Raw genomic sequence first — 27,530 nt, forward strand, 5'->3', positions numbered from 1 at the left:
CCCGCCGCCGGCCAATGGCGGAGCGGCGTGCCGGGAGGGGCGGGGCGCGGGCCGGCATGTGGCGGGCGCTGGCGGGAGCGCGGCGGCTCCTGAGGCCGGTCGGGGTCGTGGCCGGGGGCGCCCTGCGGGCGGAGCCGCCGCTACTCCGGGCCCAGCTGCGTCGGGGCTGCGCGGCGACGGGAGGCGGAGGCGGGCCCGGGGCGCTGGGGGCGGCGGAGCGGTGCCAGCCGGCAGGTAGGGCCCAGCCCGGGGCCGCGCTGCGGAGGTGCCCGGCGGGACCTTGAGCGGCGTGTGACGCCTCTTGAAGAAGGGGCTGCCCGGCCCGCGTGGAATCGCGGCTGCGGCTGCGGAGGATCCTCGCCGTGGCCAGCGCGGTGGGATCGGCCGAGACCGCGGACCTCGGGGTCACGGCACCCGCACTGGGCCGGCACGGCCTCCGCAGCGCTTCTGGGAAGTGAGGAGTCGGGGCGGTGTGCAGGGAGCCCGTGCAGGGATCCGTGTGTGAGGGAGCTGCTGCCCGGCCGCAGGGCTGGCTGTGCCGTGCGCTCGCAATCGCCCCCCTAGGTAACAGCCTCACGACAGGTACAAGCCTTGTGTGCACAGGGCTGGTTTGTGGCTGTAGCTGTTCAGTAAAGCTCCTCTAGCCTGGATCTGACCGGGACGAGCAGTGCCTGGTGATGTTTAGGCCATCCGTTCTCCAAGCAGGCTCTGGAGGTTTCTCAGGTGGCTACCAGGCAAATACTTGACTTCGGTAACCGCTCGGTCTGGTAGACCTGTGGCCACTGCTAATTTCAAGATGCATGACCACAGCAAAAATTTGAAAGAGTGCCCTGAGCTGGACGCCTTATATTTACAGAGATCTGATCCAATTTCATACCCCCATTCATGCATATAATTGTAGCTATTGTTCCTTTGTTTGGCTTTTTCTTTATATTGGGAAATTCAAAGCTTGGCTTTGTGCTGGTGCTCAGTCTGCGCTAACGTTCATTTTATAGTGGCAGATTTGCACTGCTGACAGATTCAAATTATGCCTAAAGTGTGCATACAAGTTGCATCTACGTAATTTGGACAAATTAGAAATAAACTGATTTCATGGTGTTAACAGAACATAGTTTCACTGATTTACTGTTTTGTAAGCTGGCTTACTTAAACTGTTGAAGAACTAAAGCTTCATCTAAAATATCATAATGCTCTGCACCAGATCAGACTAGGGGAAAAAGAAAAAAAAGTGGCTTTACAGATAAAAAAATGCAGATAAAAAAATGTCTTCACTCTGCATCACGTCAGCGCCATTTTAAAAATATTGGTTTCTTCTCCTTACGATTCTAGAACAGTTGAATCACAATGTATTATCACAGATTGTTGAAAAGCATTGCTCTGAAATATTCTCAGTTTTGTCTGTTGTTTTAATAATGTCTGTTGGAGTACTTCACGTTTAATTCATCTACATAGACAAGTGTAATGATATTATTGGCTTTTAAATAGCAGCAACAAGAAATAAGTTAGCAAAAACCAAAGTTTCATTTAGGTAACTGTTGCATCTAGTGATAGTGTTGTTTACTGGAAGATTGCTTACTTCTCTTTGCTTCGCTTACTTACTTCGCTTTGGAGGCTGTAGAGATGATTTTGAAAAATCTGCAGTTCATGTTGCATTGTCAGTATCAAACCAAACTCCACAGTGAGTGACTAGCTTAGATTATAATTCAGTTAATTGTTATTTTATGGCTTTAAATGGTTTATTTTTGCAATTAAAAAGAAAATTTGCCTGTACTATTTTTTCTATGCGCTCCAGATACTGTTCTTCCAGAGTTCAACATTGACTTGGTTGTAGCACTGCTGAGGCAAGAAAATGCTAAAGACATCTGTGTCATCCAGCTATCTCCAGAACTCAAATACTGTGATTATTTTATAATTGTGAGCGGATTTTCAACACGGCATCTTCATGCAATGGCAAATTACATGCTGAAAATGGTAAGACAGTTCTTGCTGCTCTTTCTGAGTTTTGGGAATGGTTTTAAGTGTTGTGAGGGGAATTTCCCCAGGATTGCATGTGTAAGGATGTACCAGGTAAGATGAAACTGATGACATTGTCATTTAGGCCTGAATACATCTAGGAAGTAACTGTGGGTTTTTTCCTTTAGCGATACTACACAAAATACAGGTATTATGTTTTAGAAACAGATCTCTCTGTATGTAGAACACTGAGGACATCACAGTTGGGTGACTAGAACATGAATGATGTGAGATGGTGATGTGTCTACCTTTATGTTTGTCCAGCAAGCACCATTGCTGTTCCCAGTCATGCAAAATAGCTTTATCTGGCTGTTCTCAAACCTTGATCCTTAAAATTTCTACTTTCTCAGATATATTGTAAGGCTGGAAAAAAAGTTGGCCTCTTAAGAGGCACAGGATCCTCTCATGAGCTTTAAGCAAACTCGTAGTTAATTGTCACCCTGCTGTGCATGTACTGCAGGAGAGGAGAATCCTCTCATTGCACAGAAATCCTCTGTTGTTTGGCTTTGGAAGAGAACTTTTCAGTACAGTAATGGAGGTCAGAATAAAATTACCAGTCGAGCTTAGAGATGAGGGAGAGCTTTCTTGCCTGAGAAGAGCCATGCAACTGTTAAAAAGCACAGCATGAGGAATATGACCGGCCACATCAGTCAGCTGTCTGTACTCAGCCTGGAGTTTGCCTTCTCACCACCCACTTTATTTCCCTTCCTGACCCTGTTTTTCCTTTCACTTTTGGTTTTGCTTTCTTCCTTCCAATCCCATTGGTTTCAGCTGTGAGACTCATGGGGGAAAGGAGAGTGGGAGAGATGGTTTAGCTTTTCAGGGCCTTTCTGAGCAGGTATGGGGAGTTTCTTGTGTTCTCTGCAGGAACTGGTGCATCTTTGCAAGCCAAAATTTTGCCTTTAGCTGGAAGTTGTATTAATGTGATTTGAGTATGCTAAAACAGAGTGCTTGGTATGTACTCTATTCCTTGTATAACTTGCTAGTCTTAACAGTTTTTCATTTTGCCCAGACCAGGCGAGATCAGTGAGTACCACCTGCCTTGCAAAAACACAGCTGGACTTCATGGCTACACTCTCTGGTGTCTGTAAAAGCAGCCATTTTGGAAGGGCAGAGCCTCTTGGGAGGCATGGTGTCCTCCTGGGCATTCTGAGAAACTGGGAAGCCTGGTCAAGTACTTGGGGGTGGCTGAGTTCATCTCACATTGGAAATTTTCTAGGTAAAAAGTAACTGAAGCTTAAGATGTAAAACAGAGCCAGTGCTCCAGAGTGCTGCCAGGCAGTTGGCAAACTTTACCATCATTCCTAAGCTATTATGATTTACTTGCAGTAAAACAGAGAGGTGCTCAGGTGTAGCATGAGATCTTCTTTCTGTTCTGCTTCCAGGAAAAGGAATGGCAAAGGCCCACATCCCCATCTAGTTTCATGTCAGAGGAAGATGCTAACACTTGGCTGTATTGTAATTGTTCACCTTACACAGCCTCTAAAGACAAGGCTTGGAAGCTTGTAGCAGGGATCAGCCTTTGCAACCTGATGATAGCTGACGGCAGTTCTCACTGGGCTTTTTAGCATTTTGAGCAGACTATTGGAGTCTTTTGAAGATACCTCACAAGCATCTTAAAGAAAGGAAGGTAGAACTGGTTCTGAGTTAACATTTTGAAAGTTTTCCATGCTGGTTTGCAAACTAGCATCATTACCCAGCAGCTGATGTTGTGTGGAGCAACCAGGAACAGCTGCATTTTGTGATAATTGCATTCCCAGTGGAGTGAGACTCATTTGCCAGCCAGCCATGCTGGTACATGTTGTTTTGTGTTCTGTCTTCCATGGCAGAATGGACTGTTGGAGCCATTTCTGTCGATACTGCTTGTATTGACAAGGAGGAACAAGTAGGTTATGGCCAGATCTGCAAGTGACCATGCTTCAGCCTTGAGCTGTCAAATTTTTCCAGCTCTGGTGGGTATTTGGGTTCTTCATGTACTGACTGGGGAGAGCTGAGCCTCTCAAGCTGGCATCTACAAAAGCCACCAGGTGCTGCACAGAGAACTACCCACTTTCCTGACTGACCTTGCGCAGCCCTGCTTTGAGCTGCCCCCTCCCCTCTCTCAGGTGGAAGTCTGTGTGCTGATCCTGCTTCCTCCAGCATGCAGCAAGTGTTGGGTGTGTGCCCTCAAGGCGTAGGAGGCTGGTTTGAATGCCTTCCTCGTGGTGGGGGATGAAACTTGGTTTTGCCCCACTCCCTTCCATCTGAGAAGAGAATAAGCTCAGCATCTCCATTTCTGCATCCTCAACCTGCCAGTGTAAACCAGCAGTGAAAGGTATCAGAAATAAAACCTAGTGGTGGTGGCAGCTGTAGGGACCCAGTAATGGAAAGACTGTTGTAAGCAGTTGTATTTAGTATTCATCTTGATAAAAGATACCTACAAAATTCTTGGACAACGGTATGGGAATCCAGAGCATTAGGATTTCAGATCTGAGAAATCTGTACGTATTTTCCAGTACCACAAGTGTATATTAGCCTTTCTCTTTTGTGCAGACCCCAGGACCAGCATGAAGCAATCTAACCCATTTAAGCTTTAAAACAACTCAGCAAAGTCAAGCTTCTCTGTTAAGTTTGAGTGCTTTTTAAATAAATGTAAAAGACTTAGTTTTCTGCCATGCCTTTTTTTTCCTCAGTACAAGCATCTAAAAGAAGAAGGTGGTCCTCATACTCAGATTGAAGGAAAAGAGACAGATGACTGGCTGTGCATTGATTTTGGTAAATATTTGTGAGTCTGAGAAAAATAAAGTTCTGCACGAGCTCTTTGTTGACAGAAGCATCTCACCGTGAACCCTGGTTGCTGTGGAAAGTTCACAGTACTCTGCTGTTTGGGAATTCCAATTGTTGCTTGAAGTCACTGAGATAAGAAATTATTTTCTATTAAATATCTTTGGCACTGAGAAAAAAACAGTAACTACTCTTCAGTGGCTAAAACAGGTCCTAATAAAGTGAAGGTAACAATAGTGGGGGGAAAGAAGCTACTTCAGTCAGTTTCCTCAGGTTTCTGTAATCCATGCTTGGGTAAATGGGAGCTCATTGTACACTGTCTTACTAGTGAACTGTTGAACAGACTTTTTCACTGTCCAGATCATACCATCACATGGGGTAAAACCTCAATCCTAAGAAATTGAGTTTAATTCTTTATTCTACAAGTGTGAAACTCTACACAAATATAAAAGACTACATTCAAAAAGCAGCTCTCCTTCATGGCTACTTTAAGAATCTCACCCCCTGGCTTAGTGTTTTGACCTAAAAGATGAAAACTTCACTTATAGATGAGTGAGGAGCACTGCAGCCACAGACGTTAAGCCTTGGCTACTTAATGATAATAATTATTTGTGGAAATAACTGAAAATCAATTGGAATTTATGGGAATAACTACATAAAAGTGTATCAGACAAACACTGGAATTAACATTCTCTGCTGTTGTTTGCACAGAATTAATGAAACCAGAAAAACTTAGTGCATCAAAGTTCAAACCTATTTCATTGTAAAAACCACCTGAGAAGTGTGAGCAACACACCTAGGAAAAATTATTTGGCTTTAGCAGAATGCTGACAATACAAGAAAGCTGAAAATCCATCTGTCACCTTGGGGGACTCTTTCAAGTGAAATTCCTTTTGTGTTTCTTCTGTCCCATAGATGTCATAATTTCTGTGGTTTGGAACCTTGTGATAGTGTCTTATTTCAAAGTATTGTGTCTCATATCTTGTTACTGTAGTCTTGGAGTTTTTTCAAAGACTGACCAATTCCTAAAACTGCTTGACAACTGGAAGCAGCAGCTTAGGAAGGGACCTTTATCAGCTGCCATGTTGTATCTAGCCAGAAAGGGGGTGGAGGTCTTGAACTCTGCTCAGCAGAAGGTGTAGTAGTGCTTTACTGTTCCCATTAATTCATTGTGAATTTCTGTTCCGTGCAGGTAACATAGTGGTTCATTTCATGCTGCCAGAGACACGAGAAGTTTATGAACTGGAGAAGCTGTGGACTCTTGGTCCCTATGATGACCAGTTAGCACAGATGACTCCACAGTCCCTGCCAAAAGACTTTATCTTTGGACTGACTCCTAACAGCAATGATCGTCTTGAGACAAGAACTTGAAGCAGCTACTGTATGGAAAGAGGGTGAAAGATAGTCAGTACAGTTGATTAGTACAAAACTGTTTTTATTGGGTGTGCCCAGGTAGAGTTCTGAGCAAGCTAAAGTGAGCAGAATCATAGAATCATTAAGATTGGAAAAAATGCCTTAAGAGTCCAACCATGAAATGTCAAAGAAGGAATCCTCTCAGAGCTTCCCAGGAGAGCCATTGCCTTAGTGGAGTTTGCAGTGAGAAGAGTGGGGCAAAGACAGCTGCTTAAACTGGAACTCATGCTCAGCCTCTAGAGTAATTGTTTTTCTGATATCTTTGAAAGACACCCTGTAGTGGCAGTGCAAAACAGATTGGAGTGCTGCAAGGAGAAACTATGAAATAGTACAGTTGAGATGATGCTTCTTGTGTTAAGCCATTTGCTTCTGGTCACAATAAAACAAGTCATGGTCTGAAGGGGGGACAGAAAACAGATTGGTGTTACTGAGAACATAAAAGCTGAGAGCAACAGTGAAATAAATGTGCTTTGAGTTATCAGAACAGTAAATGAGTTATCCAGCCAAGGCAAACCTGGTTTTAATAATAATAAAAAAGCCCCAAACTGAAGTACTTAAATGACTTGTTTTCATGTGAGAGGATTCAGCTCATCCTGCATGTGCAGTTGACTCCTCTCCTAGCTTTCCTCTCACCTACTTTCTGAAAAGGGACACTGAGACAATACACTATGGCAGTGAAAACCTTCAACTTGAAGTGGGGAAAAAAGTTCTATAGGAAGCCCTTGGTCACTGAGCATTATGTGCTGCTAATGGACTGTTCAGCACTTTAAGAAGTCACTGTTCAGTGCATTCTTAACATGACTGATGCATGGTCTGATAACCAGTTAAAGAACTTCAAGGTGGTAACCAACTTGTCTGTGTTAAGACAAGATGCTTTTCTGTACTATAGGATAGAGGTTTCATCGCTGGATTAGAATCTCTTCCTCCTGGAGAAGTTTGCTCTGCCATGTATCAGAAGGCAGAAACAGGAGATCCTGAGGGTAATCACCTTTTTTTCCACATAGCCCCACAAATTAATGCAAGCCCTGTCTGCATCTCTGCCCTGCACAGCAGCTTCTGTTTGTAATGCTCAAAGCCTGGTTTTGTGCCTATAGCTGTGTTGTTCAGGAGGAAGAGTGTGTTTGTTTTAAAAAGTCCAAACAAACCAAACCCCACTTTTCCCTCTATTTCAGGTCATATTTTCTTGCTGTGTCTTACCTCTGTTTTTTAATGAATGATTGCTTTCAAGTTCACCTGCTCTTTGATGCAAGGCAGCAGATAGTTCTGCAATTACAGGTATTTGTTAAGTGTAGCTAAAACATGCAGATAAAACATCTTTGCCCACAAACCAAATATGTTGTTGGGAAATACAACTGCAGAGAAAGTTTTTCAAAATGCTTCATGACAATTCTTGAAAGTAATCACATGGGAGAAAGAAAACCTTGGCTTACAGCCTGATGGGTTCTAAATCAGGTATCACTCCTAGGAGTAACTTCCACTCATTCACTGAAACATTTCCCTTTTACTGCTGTTGCAGATAAGTAATATGTGATTAATAGAGGTAGGTTCAGCAAACATTACACTATTCTATGAACCCACATTTAGTAACCAGAGCCACATACAGTATCCTGTCTGAAAGAGCAGTTAAAAAGGGAGTACCCAGAAAAGAACAGCTGTGTGAACAGGCTAGGACTCTTAGAGGTGAAAAGGGTTGCTAGTCTCTAAGACAAGACAAAAAAGAAATAACGGGGAAAAAACCCACTAAAATAAACAACTATAGCTGACTTCACTAGCAAAGCATAATGTGAAAAGGAGTTCTATGAACATCCACTGGTTGCTATTAAACAATCAGAACTGCCAGCCTAGGGAAAGAACTTGGTCCTCATCCATTTAAAAGAAGCATTTCTAATCTCTGGTGAGCTACTGCAGCACCCCAACCATGTTACCTGCCAGCCTTGATGATACTATGGCCTGATAGTCCTATAAGCTGGGATGTAGGAATTAACCCAGACAGTCTGGATGATCAGTACTGTGCAACACTAAAGCCCTTTTGGAAAGAGAACATTTGGGAACAATTTCAGTTGGATAGATCAGGTGATTTCTGTGTAAAATAAAAATACCAAACAGTTTGTGCAATGAGTCTGTAGATTCAGCATTCAGTCCTTCTGGACAGGTACATGTTGGTTTGGCTGTGTGAAGGATCCCTTGATGAGATGAACGGGACAAACCACTAAGTGAAACCTTTGTCATAATTTCTCTGATTTCTTGCACTGCATCTGAGTAACTTCATTTTCAAGCCGTGTTTGAGTCCGTCACTTGAGCTAACATCTCTGTTAGAGCCCAGCTGGAGTGCTTTCTCAACAGTTTTTCATGTTTGTCTAAGAATCCTGCACCCTAGCACCATATCAAGCCCAGGCTGTCTTGCACAGCACACATGCTCCATTTAATGGAAAATGATACAAAGAGCGCATGCCTTGGAAATTGCAGCTTAAGAATAAAAGCTCTGGAAGGTTAGAAGCAAATAAGAATGTTATGATAAAGCAAATGCTTAAAACACTCAGGGCTTGAGCTGTCACAAATGCACCAGCAGTACAGAGCAAGGCTTGACTTTTTATGTTGCTCAAATGACAGGGTGCTTTTTCTGAGAAGAAAGCCTGATATTGACATGGAGAAATGAGCTTAGGATGCCCTGTGAAATGTGATACTCTATGCAGTATCTTCTACAGACATAATTTCTTCAATTCCCTCTTTCTGCTGGTTGGTCCCAGGAAATGAGCTGTGAAGTAGGAAGGTGAATGAGTTTGGAAAACAAGTTGGGCTTCCCAGTTCTCTTTGAAAAGATACAGATTTGTGTAATTCATGATGCTCCTTCATTCCCCAACTTGTCCTGCTCATGTGTAAGCATTCAGTTAAACATCTGGTCTCATTTTACTCCAAAGAATGTTAACAAGGAGCTAAATGGAGAGGTGATACCACCTTACTGGCAAGTGGTGTACTTGGGTGGTCATGGTAGGGGTGAGGGGTTGCCAGGACATTTGTTTGCCTGTGTGACTGGTCCAAGCTTCTAGGGCCACATTATTGACAAAGCTTCATCACTCCAAGACCACCACAGTACAGACTGGGTAAAAAAAAACCTGCCTTCCCTTTCCCCCCATGCCCCACCACAAAAAAAAAAAAAAAAAAAAAAAAAAAAAAAAAAAAAAAAAAAAAATTATTACTGCATTTCTGATCTCCTCATGTTTGCCCTGACAGGACTGTCAAGTCCACATTCCTTCCACAGCAAATGAGCCTAAGTGAATGGTGCAAGGCAAACCATGAACCATAGGTTGTCCTACAGGCCGTATATGGCATTGTTAGATGGGAGGGAGAAGATTAATTGCAAGCCACAGAAGTCACAGCTTGTTTTGAGAAGTGCAAACATTGTAACCTGGCTGTCCTAGCTGCTGTGGAATACCTGTAGGCTACTGCTTATCCTTATCCAGTTATTATGGACAGAAAACCAACTTGATCAAAGCACCACAAGTACTCAGGACAGTCTGTCCCTATGCCTCAATGATTTAAAAAAAACACCACACAACTTTATCTGATGATAGGAGTTAAACTCTTTATTCCATTCAGAGGCATCTGGCAAGTAGAGCTGCATTGGGGGGCACATTACAGATGAAAAATGATCCATACTTTCTGGATATTGAAATCATTTACAGTATTTACTTTCTAGCTATTCCCAAATACTCCAAATTACCAAGTCTCAATTGAAAAGAAAAACATGAGATATCATATTAAGTCTAAAAATTTAAGAGAGATGACAGTATTTAAATCAGCAGATGTAAATGCAGCGCCTATCTGTAAAGTAATTTTTAATGGAAAAGAACGAAGTCAAATCCTTCTCAAATGTTAAGAAAGGAACGTCCAACTGACTTAAGCCTCAACAAAAATTAAAATGCTATGTACTTTCCATACTTCAGTAATTTTAAATTCATTGTAAGAAAAAAAATTATCCTAAAGGCTAGATGAAGGTCACTGTCAAAAAAGGAAAAGAAACTCATTTTTCTTTGCTAAAACTACAACATAAGTTTGTGGTTTTTAAACCAATTAGTAAAGAAGAGATGCAGGAAAAACACTTCAGACCATTTTCAAAATTATCTAATCTGTACAACAATGATCTTTGGGAAAATTATCTAGTCTATGTAGTAATGCCTCTATTTCAACATGAACCTAAGAGGTAGATAACAAAATGATGAAACAAATGTTTTTGCTCGCTGTGCCCCTCAAATCAGTGCAGCATGGTGATTCTGATCATCTCATGCACAAAAAACATCACAAAAAAAGGTTCAGAGGTAATAGCATGGCTCTGTCGACCACACACACACAGGCGCGCACGCGCACACACACACACAGCAGTCTTTATGCACCATGTGTTGCCACATTTTTTTTTTCTTAAACTGAGGTAGACTGAAGTTTATTGTAGAAACTTGAATGTGTCACTATTACCACAATCATCATTCAAATTACATTTGGAAATTTAAAAATTTGGTAACTTTCCTGTTATCCCTGCCTTTTGACATTTTTTTTGTTCTCCTCTAATGGTTGGTTGCAGAATGTGCATAAATCCTGCTGCATCTATTATAAGCCAGGCTAGAGAGGTTGTTGTTTTGTTAGTTTTTTTTTTTTTTCCTTGTAATAATTTTCAAAACCTTCAAAGTGGCTTAGTGTGGCCCATAACAGCGGCTGGATATGTAAACTTAGCCTTTCATTATCTTTCAATGTGATCAAACACTGTTTGACCTTCCCCCATCGTGGTAACTGAAAGCAGTATGATGTGATCTGCAGACAGCAAAGACCCTCCTGGCCTCAAAAATGCTCCAGCAGATCAAGTGTTCTATCAAACTGAAGATGAAGCTTGCTCTTTGAACAAAATGGCAAAGTCCAAATGGGCTGCAAATGGTTAAATGTAGCATTATTAGGTAGTGATGGTCAAAGGCACAAAGGGTTCATGCATTCAATCAAGTAGCACAAAAAAAAAATTCAGCCTCTTGCAGCCTTCTAAATTTTTCCCCCAACCCCAGCCTCTTGCCATCACTTCCTTGTCCTGTTCCCAAAAAAGTACCGTCACAAACTTTTTCATCCCATCTTAAAAGAAAACTAAACGGCATTGCTGCTATCAGAATGTTGGCATCATTCACTATCTTTTGAACATTCATTGAATTTTTTTTAAACAAATGATGGTGTTGAAGCCCTCAGGAAATCTGAGGCTGTGTTTTTTTTACCCACCTTACTCCCATCAGCCAGCAGCTAGAAGTGCTCTACTATATTTTTCCCCGATAAGTCTGTAGTACTCCTGGCTGGTGGCTGATCAAATTTTAATTTTTTTTTAAAAAAATAAAATGCTCAAGAACTATTAGCTTTATAAAGTATACAAAATACCAAAAAAAAAGCAAAAAAGGAACAATTTCTCATTGAGGTACTAAATGCCTGAGGTAGTTTAGTAAAATGCATATTTATCTTTTTATGCCCTGGCCAACACCATTCAACACTTCCCTTAGGTTATTAATGGCAGTGTTATGTAAAAATGCAACCAAATTCTTTTTAAAAAATGCCACTTGTTTCAACATTGGGACTAACACTTAAACTCTTGTCAATACCCTTGCTCTAACCCTAGCCCACCCACAAATCCCACCCTCCAAATGTGTTTATTCTTTTACAACTGGACCTATAAGAGCAATGCCTTTTCTTTTTTTTTGTTGGTTTTTTTTTTTCTTTTTTTTTTTTAACCAGTGAACTCAGAAGAGAAAGCTTCATTAAACCAAGTTCTAAAGTTGTTGGGGAATAATAAGAACAATAAAAAAGACTAACGAGTTTATGTTAAATTGTGAGAATAGAACAAAAGGGAAGTGAAGGGGTCCTTATTTTAAAGCTGGGTTTCAAAAGTTTGAGAGAGCCTAAAGAATACATTCTCAGAGACAGCGTTCAACGGTTGCCTGGTCCTCGAACAGGTGATTGGCTTGGTGGAACTTCTGCATAAATCTTCAACAGGTGCTCACCACCTGTCTCTCTGTCACACAGTCTGTCTTTGGTCTGGCATCTGTCTCTGATGGGCCATTTCCTAAACCTTTATTTTCGTCTTGGCTGAGGCTGTCCGCTTTGCAATGTTTTTTGCTGCTGCTGCTGCCTTCTTACCTGAGCCAGTATTTCCTGAATTTTTCTCTGAGCAAGCTGAAGGACACAAAAAGAAGAAACAACCCATCATGAAGTCATGCTACAGTGATTGCTGGTTACAACCAACAAGAGATGCTACCGGGATTAAGAAAATCTGGAATGACTGAATTTCTAGTACTGACAAGATTACTTGTTAATTAAAATACACTTGAGATTAATCATTATGTACAGGCTAAATTTTACTTTTTCTTCTCTTTTCCACCTACCACAACTACTTGCATGGTCAGTTTTCTCATCTGTAATATAGAAAGCATGAGAATAGGAAGATGACTACCAATGTTGAGACTATTGAAGCTACAGCCTTCATTTTGCTCCTCTGGAAATACTAAGGTTTTATAAGAGCCACTGTTTTAATAAAGAGGGTACAATTTTTTTGTACACTAGGGTAACCAGAAGGTCAGACTTACAGGACTTCCCAGCCCCTCCCCCATCTCCTTTCTGAACTACAAGTCACCTGCAGCAAACTATCAAAAGGAATGAGTCTGAGTTAAGCGAAGGAAGGAATCTTGTGATCCTTTTCTTTATGATATTATGTCAACAGATTGGGCAATGTGGATGAATTATATATCTGGGTGTATTCTTTCCAGATACTATGCTATGGCTTGTGTCTCTGTTCCTTCTGAATTTCAGCCCAATCACAACTTGGGTTTTCTTTTGCTTTCAGCAAAGTTTTAGCAGTGCCAGAACCTGCATAAATTGACAGAAGAATTTAAGGAGACTGTTTTGCATATGTGAACGTGCAGTATTGTTATAAATCTCTCTCACAGGCATGAGGAAAGTTTATTGCAGCAAGACAACCAGAGGAGCCTGGCAAGCAGTGCTTTCTGTATCCTGAGCAAAATCCTACACATGGCTATAAAAGAAAGACCATGGAAACATCAAGGCAAATACAGAAAATCATTGCAGTCCTCCTACCTGGCATGCATAGAAGTGACCAGTTATTTTCACAACCACCTGATCATTTTCATCAGGTGTCTGGTCACGAGGGACTACAACTTCTGCACTTGTCAAGTTTTGAAGCTCATTTACCTATAAACAGATAGTACAAGTCAGAAAACTTTAAACTAACAAATGTTATACAACCACCAAGCCTCAAAGATACCAACCATTGAAACATCCTCTAAGCTACATTTTTTAAAACCCCCCACTAACAGAAAGCATCTTTATGCAGCAGTGTGCACTCTGCAAGCTGAGCCTCTTGTGCCTCTTAACATAAATTAGCACCAAGTCCTCTGGGTTTGTAGAAGTGTTTTAAAGACCAAATACAACACACAGGAGGTGTTAAATACATGACTTTAAAAAAGCAAATAGATGCTACAGTATTTACAGTTGAGTTTAAAAGCATAAGGTTAGAAACATCATATAATATAGGGAAGAAAAATGCCAGAATATTTTACACTTTTTCCTTCAAAAACCTACACAAGATGGAGAACTTCAGACTGAGCAGGTGAGAAGTTCTGTTTGTTCAAATTATTTTCAGCAGCTTATCAGGTTTCCATTGTGTTAAGTAGAGGTAAGGTTAGAGTCTTTGTCTCATTAAAACAAATTTTACTTTAGAAATGCTTATCATTGTGCAATTAAAGTTTTAGATTAACAGCTTCTCAGACATGTTTGTCCTTAAACCTCCTGCCACTGCAAGTAATGGAAGAGGCTACACTGCCTCCTGACACTTGACCTAAAGACCCTGTTGCACTCAGGATGGACACCCACGACTGAACCATGTCTTTGTAAATATTATCTAGCTACTGACTTAACACCATATGAAAATACCTGAGCACCAGCAGAGCACCAGCACCTTTTTAGGACTGAAAAAATCTCAGTGATGTTATTTTATACAACAAACTGAGCCTAAGAAATACCATCAATTTAATTGAAAGAAAGATAGGTACACTTTTTTTTGTAATACTGAGGTCTGAACATGTCTTAAATTCCTACCACTTATTTAGAAATGAAATAAATCATTCTAAGATTGGCTTCAACTCCACAGTAGAAGAAAGGAAAATGTAACAAGTACAGTTAAGAAAATAGTTCCTGCTTTAATGTAACATCAAAGAATTACAGTTTAGCTAAAAGTTTAGGCTTTATGTGTATATACACCCTAATATGAAACGTAACTGAGCAACACTAAGGGTTTTATTTCAGCTACTTACTGTTTTGCCTCCTTTACCAATAACTCTACCAGCAGCATAGGATGGCACTTTTATATGAGCCTCAAGTTTCACTTCTTCTTTAGGTCCAAAGAAATTTTCTTCTTTAAGTTTTCCATAGATTCTCCCTTGAGCCTGCAAAATTGCTTTCAATTAGAGAATGTTCTTCTTGGAATCTAGTTAATGTCAAGAAATTCCACAGAAGGGAGAATTCTTAGCACAAAGAAATCTTGACAAAGTGTTTTCCCTAATAAGTTCACTACTTTTCTAAAAGAAGTCTTTGTACCAAAGTAGGAAGTACCAGTGTCCAACTTCAAAGATTGCTTGACAAACCAGGGAACCACACAGCAATTTAACAGACAATTATTATTATGCTTTTCAGTAGAAATATTGCTTTTAAAGGAAACTATCACATTTCTGTAGAGGAAAGAGTGGTAGAGAGAAGAACTGTCAGGGAGAAGTTTTTTTATTACACCCAGATGCACAAAATTGAACTAATTGATTCAGAAACCCATCTTTTAAGGATGCCAAACTAAAAAAGTCACAACACCCCCAATAAGCCATGGTCTAAAGACTCCAACTGGAGCAAAGAGCTTACTTTTACAATACATTACAACATATTGTTTAAAAATTAATAAATTTACACTTGCTCAAATTTCCAAATTAAAGAATCAAACTGCCCAGATTTAAATAGTTCCATGGGAATAGTATTATTCCAACCAGCACACAGTTCCTTTCTCTGGGAAACACACAAGTGCCAGATAGCAAGAAGAATGTCCACTGACAGCGAGGTTGTAAATTTGTTCATTTTTAAACACATTTATTTCCTTATTCACAGCCATTTATCAGTGAATTTGTGAGAAATGGTAACCAAATCTTCTACTCTTTGGCTCCTAGATGCTTCAAAAGAACATACATTACTGCCAAATTATAAAGAAAGGATGTGGACTTCTTTAAAAAAAAGATTGTAGATGGTCTTCCAACATGTCCAATCTTTCAGTTCTTTAAAAAGTCTTTAGGAAAGGAAAAAACCTAACTGGGCTGCAAGCCCCTGCATGGTGAAATGGTGGCCGACATGTGTTGTCTACACTAGATTCCACTTCACTTTCATATATCCCAGATCCAAGGCAACACAGCCACGCATGAATAGCGGTGTCACACGGATGCCGGAACTCTAGGGAGCCTCTGCAGCAGAGGCTCTGAACAGCGGCATGTTCCCATTGCCTTGCTAACAACTAGCACTGCACACTGCAACATCCTCAGGCTGCAGCAGCAGAGGAAGAAAGGAATGCAGCCACTGCAGCTACAGGGGACATGAATCACAGACAGCAGAGCACAATGGAGTAAGGAAAGGATGCTGAAGTCATGGGCTCTGGGATAACACTGCCTCTCCAAGAGCTTACTACTCATCTGACCAGCAACTATTCCCTCTTCAAGTTGTTGAGCACCAGTTTTCATTCTTGGTGCCCCAACAACCACTGTCCTAGGAGAGGAGAGCCTTCTCCTAGGAGAAGCACTAATGAAGTGTGGACCTGGCCCTAAGGCCAGCTTCAGGTTAACAGTAGTGATAAAAGGAAGGACTGAGCTCTGCCTCTGCCCATCCCAGTCAAGAGGGCATTGCTCAAAGAGGAGCTATAATACTACAACGTCTGGAGCTGAGTAAAGTCCCAAGGAACAATCCCTTTCCTTCCTAAGACCCGCATAGCCCAGGAGCACTGACTGTGCTATTACACTGATGCACCTTTGCAAGCAGAGCTCAAGTGTAAAGTAGTGACTGATTGATGTGGTTTTAAACTACATATGAGGTGCAGAAAAGGGACACTTTCCCCCTTGCATGAATCAGGTTGGAGAGAAGAGCTTCCAGAAGAGCCCTGTGGGACTCCCAGTTTATTTTGGGGAGGAAACCTGAGAACAAGCCTTTGCCTACATGAAAAATCAGGATAAGGGATGCCCAAATTTCCTTTGGCATGCTTCTCCTTGAGGGTAAGTCTGGACCCAGACCATAAGAGTATCCGATATGTGAAACGTCCCATGTGGCCAAGCCCACATGTGCACAGAAAATATCAAGGAGATAGAGCTTCCTAGTCATGCTTTGCCTTCAGTGGCATCTCAAATGCATACGGTAACTGAGCAACAATCCCAAATGCATCTAAGTTTGTTATTACCACTGCAAAATACCTGCCCTGATAATTTTCCAAAAATCCTAAAGGCATTAATGAAATTGATATCCCTGAAGTTTGTGCACCTCCTTCTTGCAAGATGCCCTGAAGCAAAAATACAAAGTCAAAAACGAGAACAGGCAAGAAAATGATGCCAGGATACAAACTCTCAAGTGACTTTCTACATGCTCCAGGCCACATCTGTGATGATGCCAGGCTGCTGCACTGAGCTGCCCTGCATCACTGCTAGTGGTCAAAACTCCTTTTGGGGTAAGTAGATTTATCCCTTGACATTTAAGGCAGAAGGCTACTCTGAAACTTCATTTGAACACAGATGGGATAATAAGGTTGAGTATCTCCTTGTAGTTGCAGTGGAAATACAATTAGAAATCTTGCATTTTTCTGTAGAGCTACACAAAAAGCATTTTCCATTTGGCACAAAAGAGCAACCTGGGAAGACTCGATTTCGTCTTGTCAGCTTTGTTATTTCAATTAAGCACACAAAACTGTTGCAGATACCAAGATTAAAAGACTCAACTCAAAGGTGCTTGTAGATAGAAGAAAAATTTAAGAATGTAATATGGCCATGTTTTTAAGCCATATTTTTATTTTACTTCCATGAAACACACACGAGTTTTCAGGTGACCAGAATGTGGCCTCTAATAGTACTGTATTACTCATATTCCTATGAGACACCTTTGAGCAAAATTAAAGCAAAACCCAAGTGTTTACTAAAATTCTGAATAAAGTGTGCTTGGAGCCAAGAATTTTGTTTCCAATATTGTCCCTTAGGATCAAAAGGCCACTACATACTGACAAGTTTTTGTAGGCTGTACCTTGAACTGAGCTTCTGGAGGTCCAGTGATGATAACCATTCTCAGCTTAGCATCTGGTCCTTCAGCAGGGGCAATCTGGAATGGATAAACATAGCTATTGGTAGCTGTCTTTTGAAGGAATAGTTTAAAGCCACCTCCTCCCCATTTCAGTCTCACATTCTGTTCAGGAGTGAAAAAATATTCGTTACAGCAGCAGCATCACACTTCAGTCATGACGAGTTTGTTCTCTTTAAAGTGCATTAATTAGCTGTAATGAAATATGGAGAAACTAAACCATCATGAGCAAATTTACTTCTGAAAATTAAAGACACAGCTACTCATCCACACATGGCAGAATCCCACATGGCGTTTTCATGTGGCTATGAGTGATGTAAGACATGTAGCCTTCAAAAAGACAAATCTGGTTAATAAACTGAGATTCTCATCCCTACCCACTAGCTTGAATAGTCTTTCTAACAAGTTTTGCTCATTAGCAAAAGCTCGCATCCATTCCCCTGAGAACAGAAGATCACTTTACTGTAGTAACTAATCAGATCCAAAACATTCCTCTATACTGGACAATGTGTGACCCAAATAAAAATTAAGCTCCACCAGAGCTGAGACGGAGATGCCTGTAGGGTCTTTAGCATGTCATGTCACCACAACAGTAGGATTTCTGTGGGGGTTTTTCTCAGAGTCCAGTGGTATTGAATAATTCAAGCTAGCCTCCAACATTCCGAATGAATCTTTTGTTTATCACAACTGACATTTCCATTGTTGCATCTAGTATTACATAGCTGCTGTTGAATGAGCAATATATTAAACACTACAGAATTTCATCTCAGCTGTTGGCATAGGGATGTTATTCATATTTAACAGCTGTAGTTTATTTCAGACAAATTACCAGTCACCAGGCATAATTTTCACTAAAGAATTTTGCTAAGGAAAGTTTATAACATTATTCATATTGTACCCTAAGATGGAGAAAGCATTACATACTAGTTATCTGGTTTGCATATCTATTTTTCATTATTTATGAATTCCAATTGGATATATCTAAAAATACACATTAATTTTACAGCAGTACATTTATATGACATGACATTGTGGTAAGAACAAGCACAGACTAAATCCATTCATTCTTTGGAAAAAGTACTTCAGAGGGGCAAAATTTCAGGGCACTTTTAGAGGCAGCTGACTGAACAGAGCTCAGCCTGACAATTGTCATTCTTGTAAAGTGGACAGTTTTGTCTCTCAGCCACCTCTAATTTTCTTAGCAAACATCAGCACCTTCATTAAAATTTTAGGAAAAATATTTTCCATCAAGCCTTCATTACATCTTATGTATGTCTAAATGTTCTGGGATATATCTTGCTTTGATTTCATCCTAGAATATTCTGTTCTTAGAAGCTGGGGTAAAGCATGGCTGAGGGCTGCAAAAGAAACATATACCAACTAACATTTCAATGTCTGAAGAGAATTCTGTGTTAATTTTGTCTGTCTGCCCTTGGAAAAAGTATTTATATACATACAAATAGTATACAAGTGGTGAATTTAACTTCTGAGATTAAATAACTTTACATTCCTAACCAGAAAACAATCTTTTATATGCCAAGCCACAAACTGACAACTTTATACACCCAAACTCAGCTTTCATCAGGAAGGGCTGCTCTGGAAGGAATTCATAACCAAGGAGATGACAATTGTTCACAACAGGTCCAAGCAGCACAGGGTGGGCAACAGACAACTCAAATCTCTGCCTGGCTCTTTTGCTGAATAATTGAGTCTGCTGGAGTCCCACACTGAGCCTGCATTGCCAAGCAGTGACCCCCAGCACTGGGACACAACCTGCGCTCAGCAAGAGCCATGTACACCTCTGAGGTGACAGCCTGAACACTGCAGCCTCATACAGAACCCCAGTGCATCTGCAGTTCAGTCGTATGTCATGGGTTACAAGTTTTGCCAGATCTACAAAGCTCAGCATGAGCACAGAAGAGATGCAGGAGGGTGTAAAACGCTTTCAGCTGTAACAAGCTACAGCACAACTCAAAACAAGCATTATGCACAGACTTACTTCCTCCACAAAGTATGGTTACTGCAGTTTAGCAAGTTAGAAGTTACTCAAGCAGCACTTCCTCCAACTCTCAGCTAAAAGCACAGATTCCTTGATTCACAATTTATTATTTTGCTCCAAAGTTATGACAGAGGGCAAGTTAAAGTGGTCCCACTTCAACATGAGGGAATTTTAAAAGTTTTGAATAATTTACCAGTTGTCATATTTAATACTTTCACACAGAAGCAAGCCTGATGCTTCACACTGTTCTGCAAGATTACAGGTTAAGTTGCATTATTTCAATAGATAAGTACACATGCAGTGTCCCAATTTTGCAAGCATACCCTCTATCTGTATAGTTTTGTTAAGATTTAATCATATTTTCACAAAAAAATGTCTTTATTCCTACTGAAGGAACAAAAGACCAGAGCTCAAGAAAACTTTTATCTGAATTTAAATTAATACAGAAATGTTAAATGCATGGGGTAGAGGGGTGCCAGCCAGTAGAGGAAGCCTGAGGCCACTGTTAGCCGGATGCATGAGAAATACTGGAAATTCCCTTTCCAGTAAACTCTCTTCCAAGGACCAACTGAAGAACTAGTTTGGACGGGTTCTCGGAGGTCCAGGTTGTTTCACATTTCTCTCTCCACCTAGCAGTACCCTTCATACATTGCTTAAACTTCAGATAGAAGCTGCAGGAATGGAGAGGGGAAGAGGAAATACATGTGATACATCACAGCCCCATGCAAGACAGTTTTGATAAAGAAATATTGATACCTCTCACTTCTTCCTGTTTCATTTTCCCCCTAAAAATATGGTTATTAGTACTCAATTAATATAAACAATCTGGGTAGTATAACTATTTAACATTCTGCTCAAAAAAGGATGGAGTTGGGCAGTGTGTCATTGGTTGACTGGCCAGTAAACAGATCAGCACTAGGCAAACCACAAGACTCATTCATCAGGGTTCCCCAATTATTTTGCTCTGTATACTTAGATGAACACCTTCCAAGCTAAGCTCAGCTTCACCAAATTCAACTCAGCATCACCAGCTCCTGCCCTGTGCCCCAGACTTTTGGCATATCCCGGCCATAGCACTCACTAAACACATCACTCCTCTGAAACAAAAATAAAGGCGGCTGAGAATAAAACATTTGTTTTATGTGTGCAGTAAAATGTCCATCTAACAGCATACTAAAGCTACACACTGTACTTCAAATGTACTGTTCTCTAAACTTTTCTTTTTTCTTTTTAAATTTAGGCTAAAACATTTTCTTTACAGCATAAAACAGCAGAAAATATTATTTGTAAGAAAAAAGTGCTCAAGCGTCTAGAGAAGATACTCGTGGTTACAAGGGCATTCATGGCCAAAAGCCAAGGCCTTCCTATGACTGCAACTGGTACTAACCCTTGTACACAGAAAAAGATTTCACTAAATTGACTAAAACTCAAGCTTCTATTAGAGGTCAACCTCTGCAAAACATCCTGCTCTTAGCTACACTGAGGTGGTCAATACACAAACAGCTGGATGTTAAACCTTGTAACAAGGTAAACGTGCTGTTAAGAGCTGACTGGCCCCAGGAGCTTGGAGCAGCACATGGGTGAAGTTACAATACCAACAATTCAGCATGGAGCCATTTGAGCTTGACAGCCCACACCAATCCATCTGGCACAGAGCAAGGGCAGACACGAGAGCAGGGAACTTCAACCAGGCTGCTGTGTTTAGAAGGGGAATTTACCCCACCAATTTTCACTTTACCTAAAGCAAGGAGAAAGCCTTTAAGCACTGCATCATTAAGGCACAAGTCTGTTTCTAAGACCACCAAAGTAGTTTTCTTTGCAGCTTATATTTCACACCTCAGGAGACGTTTGAAAACATGCTTCTAATTATCTTGTCTCAGGGAAGATTAAAAGATGATTTATAAACAAATGTACTATTTATCACATCACATTCTAAGCACGGACTGGGGGAGGATGTTCACGAAAGCACGGCTTGTGCAAACTTGCTGAAAGTGTCACGTAGAATAAGCAGAAAGTTATAGTTGGTGTAATAATACCTTAATAGATGCGCCTGCAAAACGAGAAAGTTGTTTGATGTGCTGTCCCTGCTTGCCAATAATAGCTCCAACTGCCAAGGCTGGGATGAACAGATGAACAGTTTCAGACTCGGGCTGTTGCTGTGGGGAAGAAGGAAAAATGCAGTGAATGTTTTTGAACATTATGAATCAGACTGATAGGAAAATGGGTACAGAACAGGCATGCATGGAAATGAGGGGGAAATAAGATTTCCCCCTGTGATGTCTGAGTATTTAGGGTCTGGCTTTTTTTGGAATCACAAAATCCACAGAACAAGAAAACCAGTTTGAGCCAAAAGAGGATTCTTTCATCTTGTATAAAATACTCACAATTTTAATGCATAGAACTTTACAAAACAATTGAGGAGTTGCTTCTTTGTGAAGCTTTCACTCTTACCTGTGGCTGTCTGGATTCTCTTCCATGTGCAAAACCCTGCAGAAAGAGGCTACTACGGCCTGAGTAGGCAAACTCTTTCTAGTTTCCCACTTACATTTTTAATTTTAGATTGTGCTGAGAGCAGTACAAAAAGCCTCAGAGTTACATATATGCTACAATTTCCTTTGTGTGGGAGTGATCTGGAATGATAGCCAGCTTGAAATCTGCCAGTGATTCCTCCTGTGTAACATTATGCAACAGTTAGAGCTCTGGCAGCAGTCCTCACACAGGCTAGTAAATTAAACACCATGTTTCTGAAAAGTGAGAGGACCCCAGCATTGCACCCACTGGATATCAGGCATCACTGCATCTTCCTATAACTTTCAAGCAGACACCCCAGCTGGAGAGTATGACATAATGCTCAAGATCCTCTCTACATCCTGCGTAGCAGTGATCAAACTGCAGGGTTGCATCTGCCACGGTTGGTCAACAGCTATGTCAGCAGCCTCAGAAGAGCCTGTCCCAGAGGAAGGGAGCACCATCAAGTACACACCATGCTACTGGACCATTGATCCATCCACTTGCATCAGGGCTACGCCTAAAAAGCATTTCACACAAGCCTATCTTTGAACTTTGAAGTATTTAAGACACTACACACCTCTCCTTCTAAAGTTTTTCTTCCTCTGTGTGTCCCTCTTGTGTATTTTCAAAATTTGTTTTGCTCATCCTCAATAAGACAAGCCAACAAGCCCTTTTTGTGTGGAGGTATTTTGAGACAAAGCAGACATCCTCATCCTTGCTTTCTCAGTACCCACTATGCAGACCAGCACCAAGCACCAGCAAGCAGAGCATGTGGGACCAACCAAGCTCATTTAGCTTTGCTCAGTTTGTATCTTGATAGGGATAGAGGCATGTACAGAAGCTCACCTAAACAGCTTTTTCTATGATATTTTCAGAAAAACCCCCACACCACTATATGCAACACAAAGCAAAAAGCAGATGCAATCCCAAAAACAACACCCCCAACTTATTTTTAAGTTTCAGTAACTCCTTTCAAGGTTAAGTCTTTCAAGGCGAAGTCCCACTGCATTAACCATAACCAAATCAGAGCAAAATGCTTGTTTCCAAGTTTTACCACTTCATTTTCAGTAAACACAAGTCAACTGTAACCTCAGGGGATATGAATTCCAGGCACAGCTCCACGTACCAGGTGAAGAAACCCCAAAATAGGATATTGGGAACAGAAACACTTTAGGCAATTGCAACAGTTGCACAGTTTACCCGGTGTTTTCACACATTTAAGGCATTGCGATTCAGAGGCATTTCATGCTGGTTTAAGTCCACACAGATGCAGCTCTCCACTCCCAGCCTCCCCACTGCCTTGGATGCTTTGACACTAGCAGGTTTGCAGATCCAGCTGATTTTTAAGGCAGGCAGTAAGTCCCTCACCCAAATAAACAGAGCAACACACAAGTGGTAGTCTGTGACCAAGGGAGGAAGTACAACAATTAGAGAATGGGAAAAGGTAGGAGCACCCCTTTTCATCTGCCTACAGATCAGTTTAAAATTATCTCAAAACTACACCCTAAAACTATGTATTTGTAATGAAAGATACAGTCACTTCAGTATATATGTTAAACCACTTTCCAGAAGATTACTCATATTTTCCTCCTATTATTACGAACATCCTGAGTGTTGTCACAGTAAGTCCTTTTACATGTTCACTGTGAATCCAGCAAGATTTCCAGCAATTTGGAAATGCTACTGTAGGTACTCACTTGATCCAGCACTTCAAAAAACTGTTTCCCAATGGTTACAAGTTCAGGAAGCATGTGGGTTTTTCCAGTTTTGTTGCAAGGACCCATTGCACTGGCTGTAGAGGCAAGCCCTCATTCCAATCCTGAGAGCTTATCCACCCCCTTGCTTGCTCCTCTTCTTGACCCCTACATTCAATTGTCCACACGTGCTCCAGCTCCTGCAGAAATCCACTGCTGAAGTTTTCCCTTTCACATGCTTCTCCAGCCAGCCTCTTCCAGCTAATTACTACAACACTGCTGCAAATCAAATGTGTAACTTGACTTGGTTTTCAAGAATTTACACAGCTTCTACCTAAACCCACTTCCAGACACATTTCTGTACTATAGAAACAAATCAAACTTCATTATTTTTGTTTGCATATATTTCCTGCCTTCCCTCTGTTGCCCATCTGCCTGCTGAGCAGTTTTCCCCTCTCCTTCCCAAAGCTTGATTTCAAGCCACTTTCTTGGCTGGATTCAATTCACCACTGAAATTCCTTTTGCTGCCTCACCCTTAAACACGAAACATGGGAAGCAAAGGCAACAGAAGACAGAAGATGTACATGTGCCTTTCTAACTGTACAATCACCTCACTGTAGCACCTTCTTCCCATCCCTCCTCATAGCTTTGACTTTTTGATACAATTCAACTTCTTTTCTCCTAAAGGGCTTTAAAAAAGTATTTATGTGAGTTACTGAAGTTCTTTATGCTAAACTTGCATTTTGGTGTAATAGTGATACATGCTTAAGGAATAGTGGAGAATCTGTCAATATTCAGCTGTTCATACACTGGAATTTTTAAAATTCTTATCTGGAGTACCACACTGCCATATACATATAACCAATTAATCTCCAGTATAACATCACACAAGACTTAGAGAAATTATGTTATTCACACTGATTTTTAACCATTCAAAAACCATACTCCTCTTTTACTTCTGGCAGAAATCAAGTCACTAAGGCTTTTGAGAGTATCACAACACCAAGTTCAAATTGCTATCTGTCCATCTCCTTACCCACAATTTTTAAATCCTTTTCTATTTACTGGAAACCTAGCCTGCAAAAACCTAGCCTGGAAGCCTGCAAAAGAAACACATCAAAACATAATGCAATGACAACACCACCCATCAATCTTACAGATGCTTCTGGGGATCTCAGGATGGAAGAAAATCAGCTATAATTTAATCTTACCCATGCCATGCCACATAAGTCATAGAGCTTTCCAGGAACTCCTAACATGAGTTATATCAGAAATAGATTCCTAGACCTTAAACATATGTTAGAAGCACTAAATTTAGGGAACTGATTTCCCACTCTGTGAAATCTGAGCTTCAATGTTCACTCCCTTATAGCCAAATCTGCTTAAATATATACTTATAATTTAAAATCAAAAATATGTATGTGTATATGCTTTTTGACAAGAGTAAGGTCTCCTAGACAATTTTCTCCTCTTCCCCATTCAGTTTATTTCTTCCTCCACATAAGAAAATATTTTATTCAAAGTCAGCCCAGCCCTGGGAACTGACAGGAATGCAGAAAGAAAATCTTTTAGAGTAGCAGCCTAGGTTCACCAAGAGTTATAGTCCATACATCCACCCTAATTTGCAAGTAACCATCTCCAGTATCCGTGATGCCCAGACCACCACTTCTACCTCAGCAATATTTTCAGTATGGGCTCATGGCTAGTCCACCCGAATAAGAGAAGTTTGTCTTATGTAGCTGTGGCACACAGATACCACTGAGATATTCACTTCAGTGGAGAATCTAGGTTGTTTTGGGGTTCTGTGGTTTTTTTTCCAGGGGTTTTGTGTTTTAAGAAAAGAGCTCCAGAAATCAAGATTCTTAGATATAAGAAACAGATTCTTCAAAAGCATGGTGACCAGAAACAATTAGTTCAGTTCATAAACAGCTGAAGATACTTGCTTTATTTCTGCAAAAATCAGTCTGCTTTAGTCACAAAACAGGGTTGATAAGGAATTTTTGTCTATATCCAGCACACTGAACTAATGAAAACAATTTTAAATGCTGGTTTTGTTCATTAATTGGATTCCAATTTCCATCCAAATGTTGCCTGATGAAAATCAGAAGTTAAAATTAATCAAGCAAATAAGAAAATCACCATTCATCATTTTTTAACAGAAAATGGAAAAAATACATTACCCAAAGCAAATGGCAAATTGCATACTTGTATAAATAGAAAGATATATTCAGTCTAAGCAAACGTACAGACTACTCTAAGGCTTTCAGAAAGGTAACTAAAGTACACATGTAAAATTTGATAAGTCAACTTAAATCAGATTTCCTGCTTGCTCATTTAAATCATGATTGAAAATAGTGATCTAACACAGAGATGGAAATTAATCTACCCCACTGGATGACACTGAACAACTGCTGCAGCACTCTATTAGCTCTGACTTTTTACACTAACACAACTCTTTCCTGGAGCAGCTTGGATACACCTCCTTCCATACCTCCTGCAAGTTCCTGAGCTCCAGCCATCTGTCCCTAGCCTAACAGTGCATACCAACTATTTCTTTTCTTTTTTTAATATTTCTCTTTTAAATTCCCACCATCACCATCCAAGACAAATCCATCTGTTGGTAAATCCTGTAACCCCTGGCTGCTTCCCCATTACACTGGGCTTACCTGGAGCCCCTGCACTGCAGGCAGCATCAGGATTATCCCCTTCACTCCAGCCAGACCCTGCAGCCCTACAGGAGATTTTCCTTTCTGCTGCCAGCCCTACCATATTAACTCTTAGGAAACTGGCTTAGCACAGCCATCATTTCCTGGTTTCCAGAGCCTCAGCAAGACTGAGGTTCTTCCCTTCCTTGGGATATTGCCACCAGTCCTTCAGCATGATGGCTACTGCTCCACACTAGAGCTAGAAGCTGAGGAGTCCCAGCCAAGAAAATTTGCAGATTCACTCTTCTTTCTGCAATTCTTGCCTGCAGGGTTAGAAAGATTTGTAGAGACCATCTGCCCTTAGGATAAGGTTGTTATAACTTTTCTCTGCCAGCTCCTGGTGCATCAATCCTATAAACTGCAGAAAGCCACACAGGAGGAGAGCTTTTCCCTTACCTGTTAGATTGTCAGAAGGAAAAGCATTGCTGCTCATCTCACACTTGGGTAACAGAGCCATAGCACAGCCAGGCAAGAATGAAAACCCAGAAAAAGTAAGCTATGACCCTCCAGAGTAGAGAGTGGTAGGTAAAAAGCAGGTCCCAAGCCACTACAGCTGGGGGAATGGACATCCTATTTGAAAATGGCATTTGAAAAACAAAAAGAACAACACAGAACAACAAACAATACACAGAAAAGCCAACAGAGGTTTGCCTCCTCCGTTCTTCCCCAAGACGACCCCTCCTCTCTTGATTTTGGCTGATGCTGCTGCTAGGTCAGTCCATAGCTCCCTCAGTCAGCATGAGTCAGGGCTCATAAGGGGGTATGTTTGTTATTTATGTCCCTCAAGTTAATTTGAGCATTAATCTCAGTCTTTTTCTGCAAGCCTGCCAACAGTACAAAATTTTTTCCAGTCGTGTGCGTAAGTGTCTCCATAGACCCCTTGCTCCATCAAATGCATGTGGTTGGTAAATCCTTGGCAACATTTGGGATAAAGCTGTAAATCTTTAAACATGTTATACCCACTGAAATAAATAGGCTTTTAAGCCAGACATGAATGGGAGAAGGATCAGATCTTTCCTGGTTTCTAAGCCTGTTATGTTC

General features: G+C 40.9%; 2 protein-coding genes across 3 annotated transcripts in view; one reads left to right on the plus strand and one right to left on the minus strand.

Annotated features, from left to right (window-relative positions):
* Positions 1–56: 56 nt before the first annotated feature.
* On the plus strand, positions 57–8,307 carry MALSU1 (mitochondrial assembly of ribosomal large subunit 1). The gene is made up of 4 exons (XM_053964193.1): positions 57–234; positions 1,793–1,971; positions 4,686–4,767; positions 5,969–8,307. The coding sequence occupies exons 1-4, from the start codon at positions 57–59 to the stop codon at positions 6,145–6,147; spliced, it is 618 nt and encodes a 205-aa protein (XP_053820168.1). The 3' UTR covers positions 6,148–8,307.
* Positions 8,308–9,755: 1,448 nt separating this feature from the next.
* IGF2BP3 (insulin like growth factor 2 mRNA binding protein 3) overlaps positions 9,756–27,530 on the minus strand; it is a 112,763-nt gene continuing 94,988 nt past the window's right edge. For both annotated transcript variants that reach the window (XM_053962691.1, XM_053962700.1), the window contains 5 exons: positions 21,616–21,735; positions 17,527–17,601; positions 14,535–14,666; positions 13,300–13,413; positions 9,756–12,381 (listed from right to left, as the gene is read on the minus strand). In XM_053962691.1, the coding sequence (XP_053818666.1) occupies positions 12,280–12,381; positions 13,300–13,413; positions 14,535–14,666; positions 17,527–17,601; positions 21,616–21,735 (543 nt within the window). In that variant the 3' untranslated portion in view covers positions 9,756–12,279. The remainder of the gene's footprint in view (positions 12,382–13,299; positions 13,414–14,534; positions 14,667–17,526; positions 17,602–21,615; positions 21,736–27,530) is intronic.

The sequence above is a fragment of the Vidua chalybeata genome, chromosome 1, assembly GCF_026979565.1.
Source record: "Vidua chalybeata isolate OUT-0048 chromosome 1, bVidCha1 merged haplotype, whole genome shotgun sequence".
NCBI classification, from domain to species: domain Eukaryota; kingdom Metazoa; phylum Chordata; class Aves; order Passeriformes; family Viduidae; genus Vidua; species Vidua chalybeata.